The 11,970-nt window shown below is 53.0% G+C and overlaps 2 protein-coding genes across 2 annotated transcripts; both read right to left on the bottom strand.

Annotated features, from left to right (window-relative positions):
* Positions 1-262: 262 nt before the first annotated feature.
* LOC134730893 (exonuclease GOR-like) lies at positions 263-1,834 on the bottom strand. Its single transcript, XM_063606565.1, has one exon. It carries the CDS (start codon positions 1,544-1,546, stop codon positions 263-265), a length of 1,284 nt encoding a protein of 427 aa, XP_063462635.1. The 5' UTR covers positions 1,547-1,834.
* Positions 1,835-8,567: 6,733 nt separating this feature from the next.
* Positions 8,568-10,139, bottom strand: LOC134730892 (exonuclease GOR-like). Its single transcript, XM_063606564.1, has one exon. It carries the CDS (start codon positions 9,849-9,851, stop codon positions 8,568-8,570), a length of 1,284 nt encoding a protein of 427 aa, XP_063462634.1. The 5' UTR covers positions 9,852-10,139.
* Positions 10,140-11,970: the final 1,831 nt, after the last annotated feature.

The raw sequence follows: 11,970 nt of genomic DNA, 5'->3' as shown, positions 1-11,970 counted from the left end.
TGATGTGGGAGTCGAAGTCTCTTTTGATCACACTTTAAAGATCAAAAGGTAGAAGCGCAAAGACATTATCTGTGCAATATTAGAAACCTAGTAAGTGGTGGAATTTGGCCTTGAACCCAGATATCTAACTCCAGAGCCTAAGTGCTTCACCCACCTCACTGTGGTGCCTCTCGAGAAAAACAGGTAAGCACACATTCAGAAAGCTGGTGGGCCGGGGGGCTGGCCTTGTACTCAGAGGCCATGGAAGTCCCACGTGGGGTGGCTAGTGGTGTAAGGACAGAGGTCTCGGATGGGCAGAGGGATGTGGACAGGCGCGAGGGGGCGCGGCAGGGACTCGGGGGACTGGGAGTGGCGGCTCGGTGCTGCGGGAGGCGATTAGTGGAAGGACAGAGGTCTGGGAAGGGCAGAGGGATGGGGACAGGCCCGAGGGTCCGCGGCAGGGATTCCGGGGGACTGGGAGTGGCCGGTTGGGGTTACTCTTGGCTTTTTGCCCTCTCCTGCCGTCGACTGCTCCGGTTTCTTTGGCCTTGCGGCGAGGTGGACAGGGTGAGCTCTCAGGACTGATGGCGGTTGTGGAAGGGGCCTGGGGCCAAGGACAGGCCAGGGCGGCGGGAGAGGCGGACCGGTGGCGTGGCTGGATCTGGGCGCGCTGTCGGACCTTCCACATCACCAGCTGCAGGCAGGCGTTTGCGTCCTCGCTGGAGTTGTGGCCGTCCTGGCTGTCCTGGATGATCTGTCCCAGGTAGTCGGCCGCGAGATTCCTGAGGGAACGCTTGTAGGGGAAACCCAGGTAGTGCGGGAAGAGCACGGCCGTGTCCACCACGGTGCTGTGGATGAGCTTCAGGGCCAGCAGATCGCTCTCCAGGCTGTGCCCGATGAGGATGGTTTGGGCGCTGAAAAAGCTCAGCAGGATGGCTTGCACTTGGGGCAAGGTGATGCTCGTCTTGGCGACGTCGGCCTCGGTGACTCCAGAAAACCTGGTGTTGTAGTCCACGATCTCGTTGTCGGGCTTGACGAAGGTGTCGTACACCACTCGCATGTCGGCGTCCACCACGGTGACGCGGGTCAGCTCTAGGCCATGCGTGGTGTAGCACATCTCACAGTCCAAGGCGTAGATTCCTGGATAAGCGTCTCTGGACAACTCTTTCTTGAAGGTCTCCACGAAGCCATCGAGGCTGTCCTTGCGGCCGTCCCGCACGTGCTGCTTTGCCACCTGGCAGCCCACAGAGCCAGGAGCAGCTGCACAGCAGGTGTACTGGCTAACCCGGCCTCCAGCCACCTGGCTCGAGCGGACCCGCCCCCAGTGATAATAACACAACTGGTCGCGTACACAGCGGCCCGAGGAGGACACCAGGTACTCGGTGCCACAACGGCAGCAGACCCTGCAGGAGGAGTCGCCGGGCCCCTTCCCCTGGCCAGTGAAGAGGACGGCGCCTCCGGGCCGCTCGGGGTGCGGGAAGGGGTAGCCGTTCTCCTCGAGCTGGTCCTGGCTGAGCAGGAACTCCTGGAGGCGGCTGTACAGGGCGGCCCTGCTGAGGCCCGGCATGGAGCTGGGGGTCAGGCCCTTCAGTCTCTTGAGGGTGTTCAGGACCACGTTCAGGTACCTGTTCTTGTTGGGGCTGCAGTCGTAGGCCACCTTCTCCTCGTTCAGCGCCTTCTCCTCGGCCTCCTGCTTGGAGGCGCAGAACTTGAGACACTCTTCGGTGAACAGTTGGAGATAGCCTCGGCGGAGGACGGTGGGGACTTGGCACCCAGACCTTCGGAGGACAATAGGTTTCTTCAAACTCGGTAAGGATGGACGACGGACGATTCGCTTAGAGCTGATGGTGGTGGTGGTCTTGCATGCCATCCCTGACCTGTTGCGCGTCTTCCCTGGCTGTCTGCCGACCTTGGAGCCACTGGAGCGTTGGCTGCTGCTGGCCACGCGGGTTCTCTTGGCATCTGTGCAACCTGTGACCAAGCAAGGGCTGGAAGACTGGGCGATCGTCTTCCTCTTCCTGGGGGCTGAGATGCGGACTCCCGAGGGCCTCTCTGTCAGCCTTGGGGCGGATGGCAAGCAGCAGGCCGATCCCCTCTGTGCAGGGAAGTAGCACGCCTCCGTCACCACCTTGGGACACGCTGGGGGCACCGCAGGACCCCTGTTCTGGGACTCCGCCTGGATGTCCACAAATGCGGAGGCCTGGTTGTGCATCTGGGGCACCCGGAGCCCGAAGCTCTGGGCAGGCTGATGAGAGGGCAGGGGGAATTCTGGAGCCTCGAGGGCCGCCTCCTCGGCCACCTTCTTAGCTTCTGGGTATCCAGGTGGGAACCAGCAGGGAGCTGTGGCTCGCAACATCTTGCTGCCTTCGGGAGCACCGGCCTGGCTCTGCTCCGCTCCCAACTGGCGGCTTCTTGCCTCCAGGGCCGCCTCCTCGGCCACCTTCTTAGCTTCTGGGTATCCAGGTGGGAACCAGCAGGGAGCTGTGGCTCGCAACATCTTGCTGCCTTCGGGAGCACCGGCCTGGCTCTGCTCCGCTCCCAACTGGCGGCTTCTTGCCTCCAGGGCCGCCTCCTCGGCCACCTTCTTAGCTTCTGGGTATCCAGGTGGGAACCAGCAGGGAGCTGTGGCTCGCAACATCTTGCTGCCTTCGGGAGCACCGGCCTGGCTCTGCTCCTCTCCCAACTGGCGGCTTCAATGAGTGCCGCGGCCGCCACCCGTCGCCTTTATAGACGCACAGGGCAGAGTGGGTGGGACTTCTCCTTGATAGGTTGGTGCTTCCATCCAATCACACTGAGCCTCATCTTCCACCAGACTCCAGCTTGGGAATGCCTCAAGGGGTGCACTAATGGAATCAACTGGAACTCCTGGTTGCTAACCTTGGAGCTAGGTTGCTTTTCCTGAGTTAATTAACTGTCCCTGCAGGGCAGTCCTATAATGGCTACTGGAATTGGGCCACCTAGGATTCATTTCAGCGTCAGGGAGTTTGGTCAACTTGCTTGGGCCCACACAGCACCCCATGGAGCCAGGACTGGGCCAGCAGTCTGCTGCATGCTGCAGGGCAGGATCTCTCTGGGGTTGCGTTTCCCTGCTCTCTGCACTCCTCCGCTGCGGGCAAATTGAGGACAGGAAGTGGACCACACCCACTTCTCTCCCACGACTTGGGCAATGTTCAACACAGGGGTTCTTCAAAAGGTTCATAGAAAATGCACATGGTGAAGAAACTATGCATGGGTTTCCACTGGTTTGCACTCAAATAAACTTGTCCGAACTTCTTATAACCTTTCTGAACTAGATCGAGTTTGAGGCACTGAGAAGGATGAGACATCCACTGAAAAGGACTCCTATCAGAGCAACATGAATTCCACGAAAATTGCAGCAAGAGCAAACATCAAATTTCTGGTGAAGCTTGGGTGGAAGAATGAAGAAATCATTGATGTTTTCACAAAAGCTTCTAAGGACACTACCCCAAAGAAATGAACTCTTTACGAATGTATAGCTTGTTTCAAGAAGAGGTGAGAAGATGTGGGAGATGAATCCTGCAGTGGCTGTGAAAACCACTGTGCCCAGATCAGCTGCAGTTACGACGAGAGCTATCAGTGGAAATTTTAAACAGGAGGGATCACGATCCTGACGCATCCCTCTGACAAATTGTAACCGGAAGTTGGAACATGGCTTTACCAATATGACCTCGAAGGCAAAGCATCATCAAAGCGACGGCTACCGAGAGGTGGCAGTGGTCCAGTCAAAGGAAAAGGAGGCCAGTCAGGAGCCAACATCATGGCATCAGTGTTTTGGGACACTCAAGGCATTTTGCTTGTTGACTTTCTGAAGGGCCAAACATCTGCTTATTAGGAGAGTGTTCCGAGAAGCTTAGAGAAAGCTTTGGTAGAAACATGCTGGGAAAGTCTCACTAGATCCCTGTTCACCACCTCAGTGCTCTGCTCCTTCCTCTCATCAAACAAGGGCAATTGTGTCAGTTTCAATGGGCAGTCCTTAGGAATGCACCTTACGGGCTGCTTTCATTCCTTCTAAATTCTTTTTGTTTCCTAATTATACAAAGTCTCCTTGCCTTGCTTGGAAAGATGAGAGAAAGTCTCCTTGCCTTGCTTGGACAGATGAGAGATGAGATCCTCCTCTTCTCTCCCAGGACAGAATGGTCAGACTTGAGTTTCCTTTCTCCTCACTCTTCTCCTCCTTGAGGGAGGTGCTGTGCCGGACAGACCTGCTCCCGTGTCTAGACACGGGTAGACTCGTTGAAGATCCTCACAGGCAATCCTCCTTGGGGTCAAAGGGGAAGGATTTATTTCTTCAGGGCTCAGTAGTCCTCATCCTTACGCGCACCTTCACCAGCCCAGGGCGGGGTAGCGGAGGGTGAAAGGGCGTGGCTCACAGCCCGTTTCTTCCGCTCGGGCGTCTCCTGGGAGGAACCCTTGTCCAGTGAGCGGGTCTTCGTCTCCACCAAATTCCCTAGGGGGACATTTCTGGCAGCCCTTCTTGTTCAGCAGCTTACGGGGGTCAGGTGGACCTCTGCTAGGCACCAGCCTGAAGCCCTTACTCCATTTCAGCTATTTTGGCAGTTGCCTAGGTGACTTTTGAACCTCATTACCCAGAACAGCCAACGGAGGAGGGGTGAGAAGAGTGGCCGTCTGGGTTTGCCGCATCGTGCTGCCTTAGAGGAGTTGTGCAGTCTTCGGTTGTGTGATACTTCACCTGGCTGATTTCTGGGAATGCCTCCACAAATTCGCTAAATTCAGTAGCTTTTGCCTTCCAAGATTCACCTGGTTGGTGTGTTGCACCCATTCACTAGTCATTTACATTAGGTATATCTCTTAATGCTATCCCTCCCCCTCCCCCCGCCCATGACAGGCCCCGGTGTGTGATGTTCCCCTTTCTGTGTCCAAGCGTTCTCATACTTCAATTCCCACCTATGAATGAGAACATGCGGTGTTTGCTTTCTTTGTCCTTGCGATAGTTTGCTAAGAATGATGGTTTCCAGCTTCATCCGTGTCCCTCCAAAGGGGATGAACTCATGCTTTTTCATGGCTGCATAGTATTCCATGGTGTATTTGTGCCACATTTTCTTAATCCAGTCTATCATTGATGGACATCTGGGTTGGTTCCAAGTCTTTGCTACTGTGAATGGTGCCGCAATAAACATACGTCTGCGTGTGTCCTTTCAGAAGCATGATTTCTAATCCTATGGGTATATATACCCAGCAATGGGATGGCTGGGTCAAATGGTATTTCTATTTCGAGATCCTTGAGGATTCGCCACACTATCTTCCACTACCGTTGAACTAGTTTACAGTCCCACCAACAGTGTAAAAGTGTTCCTATTTGTCCACTACCTCTCCAGCACCTGTTGTTTCCTGACTTTTTAATGATCGCTATTCTAACTGGTGTGAGATGATATCTCATTGCGGATTTGATTTGCATTTCTCTGATGGCCAGTTTTGATGAGCATTTTTTCATGTGTCTGTTGGCTGCATAAATGTCTTCTTTTGAGAAGTGTCTCTTCATATCCTTCCCCCACTTGTTGATGGGCTTGTTTGGTTTTTCTTGTAACTCTGTTTGAGGTCTTAGTAGATTCTGGATATTAGCCTTTTGTCAGATGAGTAGATTGCAAAAATTTTCTCCCTTTCTGCAGGATGCCTGTTCACTCTCATGGGAGTTTCTTTAGCTATGCAGAACGTCTTTAGTGTAATTAGATGCTGTTTGTCAATGTTGGCTTTCGTTGCCATTGCTTTTGGCGTTTTAGACATGAGGTCCTTGCCCATGCCTTTGTCCTCAATGGTATTGGCTGGGTTTTCTCCTAGGGTTTGTATGGTTTAAGATCTAACATTTAAGTCTTTCATCTGTCTTGAATTAATTTTTGTACAAGGTGTAAGGAAGGGATCCGATATCAGCTTTCGACATATGGCTAGCCTGTTTTCCCAGCACCATTTTTTTAAATAGGGAATCCTTTCCCCATTTCTTGTTTTTGTCAGGTTTGTCAAAGATCAGATGGTTGTAGATGTGTCGTATTATTTCTGAGGGCTCTATTCTGTTCCATTGGTCTACGGTAACCAAAACGGCAACCGATAGCATGCTCTTTGGTTACTGTAGCCTTCTACTGTAGCTTGAAGTCGGACGGCTTGATGCCTCCATCTTTGTTCTTTTGGCTTAGGATTATGTTGGCAGTGGGGGCCGTTTTGTGGTTCCATATGAGCTTTAAAGCAGTTTTTTCCAGTTCTGTGAAGAAAGTCATTGGTAGTTTGATGGGGATGGCATTGAATCTATAATTTACCTTGGGCAGTATGGCCATTTTCACGATATTGATTCTTCCAATCCGTGATGGTGGAATATTCTTCCATTTGTTTGTCTCCTCTTTTAGTTCGTGGAGCAATGCTTTGTAGTTCTCCTTGAAGAGGTCCTTCACATCCCTTGTTAGTTGGATTCCTAGGCATTTTATTCTCTTTGAAGCAATTGTGAATGGGAGCTCACTCATGATTTGGCTCTCTGTTTGCCTCTTATTGGTGTATAAGAATGCTTGTGATTTTTGCACCTCGATTTTGTATCCTGAGACTTTGCTGAAGTTGCTTATCAGCTTAAGGAGATTTTGGACTGAGACGATGGGGTTTTCTAAATATTCAATCATGTCATCTGCAAACAGGGACAATTTGACTTCCTCTTTTCCTAATTGATTTCTCTTTATTTCTTTCTCCTGCCTGATTGCCCTGGGCAGAAGTTCCAACACTATGTTGAATAGGAGTGGTGAGAGAGGGCATCCCTGTCTTGTGGCAGTTTGCAAAGGGAATGCTTCCACTTTTTGCCCATTCAGTATGATATTGGCTGTGGGTTTGCCCTAAATAGCCCGTATTATTTTGGGAGATGTCCCATCAATACCTAATTTATTGAGAGTTTTTGGCATGAAGGGCTGTTGAATTTTGTCAAAGGCCTTTTCTGCATCTGATGAGATAATCACGTGGTTTCTGTCTTTGGTCCTGATTATACGCTGGATTATGTTTATTGTTTTGCATATGTTGGACCAGCCTTGCATGTCAGGGATGAAGCCCACTTCATCATGATGGATAAGCTCTTTGATGTGCTGCTGGATTCGGTTTTCCAGTATTTTATGGAGGATTTTCCCATCGATGTTCCTCAGGGACATAGGCCTAAAATTCTCTTTTTGGGTTGTGTCTCTCTCAGGCTTTGGGATCAGGATGATGCCGGCCTCATGAAATGAGTGAGGGAGGATTCCCTCTTTTTCTGTTGATTGGAATAGTTTCAGAAGGCATGGTACCAGCTCCTCCTTGTCCTTCTGGTAGAATTCGGCTGTGAATCCGTCTGGTCCTGGAGTTTTATTGCTTGATAGGCTGTTAATTATTGCCTCAATTTCAGAGCCTGTTAGTGGTCTACTCAGGCATTCAACTTCTTCCTGGTTTACTCTGGGGAGGTTGTATGCGTCCAGGAATTTATCCATTTCTTCTAGATTTTCTAGTTCATTAGCTTAGAGGTGCTGATAGTATTGTCTGATGGTAGTTTGTATTTCTGTGGGATCGGTGGTGATATCCCCTTTATCATTTTTTACTGCATCTGTTTGATTCTTCTTTCTTTTCTTCTTTCTTAGTCTTGCTAGTGCTCTATCAATTTTGTTGATCACTGCAAAAAACCCGCTCCTGGATTCATTGATTTGTTGAAGGGTTTATTGTGTCTCTATCTCCATCAGTTCTGCTCGGATCTTAGTTATTTCTTGCCTTCTGCTAGTTTTTGAATGTGTTTGCTCTTGCTTCTCTCATTCTTTTAATGGTGATGTTAGGGTATGCATTTTTGATTTTTCCTGCTTTCTCTCGTGGGCAATTAGTGCTATAAATTTCCCTCTACACACTGCTTTAAATGTGACGCAGAGATTCTGGTATGTTGTGCCTTTGTTTTCATTGGTTTCAGAGAATATCTTTCTTTCTGCCTTCATTTCGTTATGTACCCAGTACTCATTAAGGAGCAGGGTGTCCGGTTTCCATGCAGTTGAGCGGTTTTGAGTGAGTTTCTTTATCCTGAGGTCTACTTTGATTGCAATGTGGTCTGAAAGACCGTTTGTAGTAATTTCTGTTATTTTACATTTACTGAGGAGTGCTTTACTTCCAACTATGTGGTCAATGTGGAAATAAGTGTGATGTGGTGCTGAGAAGCATGTATATTCTGTGGATTTGGGGTGGAGCGTTCTGTAGATGTCTCCTAGGTCCGCTTGGTGCAGAGCTGAGTTCAATTCCTGGATATCCTTTTTAGATTTCTGTCTCGTTGGTCTGTCTAATGTTTACAGAGGGCTGTTAAAGTTTCCCATGATTATGATGTGGGAGTCTAAGTCTCTTTTGATCACACTTTAAAGATCAAAAGGTAGAAGCGCAAAGACATTATCTGTGCAATATTAGAAACCTAGTAAGTGGTGGAATTTGGCCTTGAACCCAGATATCTAACTCCAGAGCCTAAGTGCTTCACCCACCTCACTGTGGTGCCTCTCGAGAAAAACAGGTAAGCACACATTCAGAAAGCTGGTGGGCCGGGGGGCTGGCCTTGTACTCAGAGGCCATGGAAGTCCCACGTGGGGTGGCTAGTGGTGTAAGGACAGAGGTCTCGGATGGGCAGAGGGATGTGGACAGGCGCGAGGGGGCGCGGCAGGGACTCGGGGGACTGGGAGTGGCGGCTCGGTGCTGCGGGAGGCGATTAGTGGAAGGACAGAGGTCTGGGAAGGGCAGAGGGATGGGGACAGGCCCGAGGGTCCGCGGCAGGGATTCCGGGGGACTGGGAGTGGCCGGTTGGGGTTACTCTTGGCTTTTTGCCCTCTCCTGCCGTCGACTGCTCCGGTTTCTTTGGCCTTGCGGCGAGGTGGACAGGGTGAGCTCTCGGGACTGATGGCGGTTGTGGAAGGGGCCTGGGGCCAAGGACAGGCCAGGGCGGCGGGAGAGGCGGACCGGTGGCGTGGCTGGATCTGGGCGCGCTGTCGGACCTTCCACATCACCAGCTGCAGGCAGGCGTTTGCGTCCTCGCTGGAGTTGTGGCCGTCCTGGCTGTCCTGGATGATCTGTCCCAGGTAGTCGGCCGCGAGATTCCTGAGGGAACGCTTGTAGGGGAAACCCAGGTAGTGCGGGAAGAGCACGGCCGTGTCCACCACGGTGCTGTGGATGAGCTTCAGGGCCAGCAGATCGCTCTCCAGGCTGTGCCCGATGAGGATGGTTTGGGCGCTGAAAAAGCTCAGCAGGATGGCTTGCACTTGGGGCAAGGTGATGCTCGTCTTGGCGACGTCGGCCTCGGTGACTCCGGAAAACCTGGTGTTGTAGTCCACGATCTCGTTGTCGGGCTTGACGAAGGTGTCGTACACCACTCGCATGTCGGCGTCCACCACGGTGACGCGGGTCAGCTCTAGGCCATGCGTGGTGTAGCACATCTCACAGTCCAAGGCGTAGATTCCTGGATAAGCGTCTCTGGACAACTCTTTCTTGAAGGTCTCCACGAAGCCATCGAGGCTGTCCTTGCGGCCGTCCCGCACGTGCTGCTTTGCCACCTGGCAGCCCACAGAGCCAGGAGCAGCTGCACAGCAGGTGTACTGGCTAACCCGGCCTCCAGCCACCTGGCTCGAGCGGACCCGCCCCCAGTGATAATAACACAACTGGTCGCGTACACAGCGGCCCGAGGAGGACACCAGGTACTCGGTGCCACAACGGCAGCAGACCCTGCAGGAGGAGTCGCCGGGCCCCTTCCCCTGGCCAGTGAAGAGGACGGCGCCTCCGGGCCGCTCGGGGTGCGGGAAGGGGTAGCCGTTCTCCTCGAGCTGGTCCTGGCTGAGCAGGAACTCCTGGAGGCGGCTGTACAGGGCGGCCCTGCTGAGGCCCGGCATGGAGCTGGGGGTCAGGCCCTTCAGTCTCTTGAGGGTGTTCAGGACCACGTTCAGGTACCTGTTCTTGTTGGGGCTGCAGTCGTAGGCCACCTTCTCCTCGTTCAGCGCCTTCTCCTCGGCCTCCTGCTTGGAGGCGCAGAACTTGAGACACTCTTCGGTGAACAGTTGGAGATAGCCTCGGCGGAGGACGGTGGGGACTTGGCACCCAGACCTTCGGAGGACAATAGGTTTCTTCAAACTCGGTAAGGATGGACGACGGACGATTCGCTTAGAGCTGATGGTGGTGGTGGTCTTGCATGCCATCCCTGACCTGTTGCGCGTCTTCCCTGGCTGTCTGCCGACCTTGGAGCCACTGGAGCGTTGGCTGCTGCTGGCCACGCGGGTTCTCTTGGCATCTGTGCAACCTGTGACCAAGCAAGGGCTGGAAGACTGGGCGATCGTCTTCCTCTTCCTGGGGGCTGAGATGCGGACTCCCGAGGGCCTCTCTGTCAGCCTTGGGGCGGATGGCAAGCAGCAGGCCGATCCCCTCTGTGCAGGGAAGTAGCACGCCTCCGTCACCACCTTGGGACACGCTGGGGGCACCGCAGGACCCCTGTTCTGGGACTCCGCCTGGATGTCCACAAATGCGGAGGCCTGGTTGTGCATCTGGGGCACCCGGAGCCCGAAGCTCTGGGCAGGCTGATGAGAGGGCAGGGGGAATTCTGGAGCCTCGAGGGCCGCCTCCTCGGCCACCTTCTTAGCTTCTGGGTATCCAGGTGGGAACCAGCAGGGAGCTGTGGCTCGCAACATCTTGCTGCCTTCGGGAGCACCGGCCTGGCTCTGCTCCGCTCCCAACTGGCGGCTTCTTGCCTCCAGGGCCGCCTCCTCGGCCACCTTCTTAGCTTCTGGGTATCCAGGTGGGAACCAGCAGGGAGCTGTGGCTCGCAACATCTTGCTGCCTTCGGGAGCACCGGCCTGGCTCTGCTCCGCTCCCAACTGGCGGCTTCTTGCCTCCAGGGCCGCCTCCTCGGCCACCTTCTTAGCTTCTGGGTATCCAGGTGGGAACCAGCAGGGAGCTGTGGCTCGCAACATCTTGCTGCCTTCGGGAGCACCGGCCTGGCTCTGCTCCTCTCCCAACTGGCGGCTTCAATGAGTGCCGCGGCCGCCACCCGTCGCCTTTATAGACGCACAGGGCAGAGTGGGTGGGACTTCTCCTTGATAGGTTGGTGCTTCCATCCAATCACACTGAGCCTCATCTTCCACCAGACTCCAGCTTGGGAATGCCTCAAGGGGTGCACTAATGGAATCAACTGGAACTCCTGGTTGCTAACCTTGGAGCTAGGTTGCTTTTCCTGAGTTAATTAACTGTCCCTGCAGGGCAGTCCTATAATGGCTACTGGAATTGGGCCACCTAGGATTCATTTCAGCGTCAGGGAGTTTGGTCAACTTGCTTGGGCCCACACAGCACCCCATGGAGCCAGGACTGGGCCAGCAGTCTGCTGCATGCTGCAGGGCAGGATCTCTCTGGGGTTGCGTTTCCCTGCTCTCTGCACTCCTCCGCTGCGGGCAAATTGAGGACAGGAAGTGGACCACACCCACTTCTCTCCCACGACTTGGGCAATGTTCAACACAGGGGTTCTTCAAAAGGTTCATAGAAAATGCACATGGTGAAGAAACTATGCATGGGTTTCCACTGGTTTGCACTCAAATAAACTTGTCCGAACTTCTTATAACCTTTCTGAACTAGATCGAGTTTGAGGCACTGAGAAGGATGAGACATCCACTGAAAAGGACTCCTATCAGAGCAACATGAATTCCACGAAAATTGCAGCAAGAGCAAACATCAAATTTCTGGTGAAGCTTGGGTGGAAGAATGAAGAAATCATTGATGTTTTCACAAAAGCTTCTAAGGACACTACCCCAAAGAAATGAACTCTTTACGAATGTATAGCTTGTTTCAAGAAGAGGTGAGAAGATGTGGGAGATGAATCCTGCAGTGGCTGTGAAAACCACTGTGCCCAGATCAGCTGCAGTTACGACGAGAGCTATCAGTGGAAATTTTAAACAGGAGGGATCACGATCCTGACGCATCCCTCTGACAAATTGTAACCGGAAGTTGGAACATGGCTTTACCAATATG

The sequence above is a fragment of the Pan paniscus genome, chromosome 7 (genome assembly GCF_029289425.2).
Source record: "Pan paniscus chromosome 7, NHGRI_mPanPan1-v2.0_pri, whole genome shotgun sequence".
NCBI classification, from domain to species: domain Eukaryota; kingdom Metazoa; phylum Chordata; class Mammalia; order Primates; family Hominidae; genus Pan; species Pan paniscus.
The sequence above is the reverse complement of the archived record's forward strand: the minus strand, read 5'-3'. Positions and strand labels throughout refer to the sequence as shown.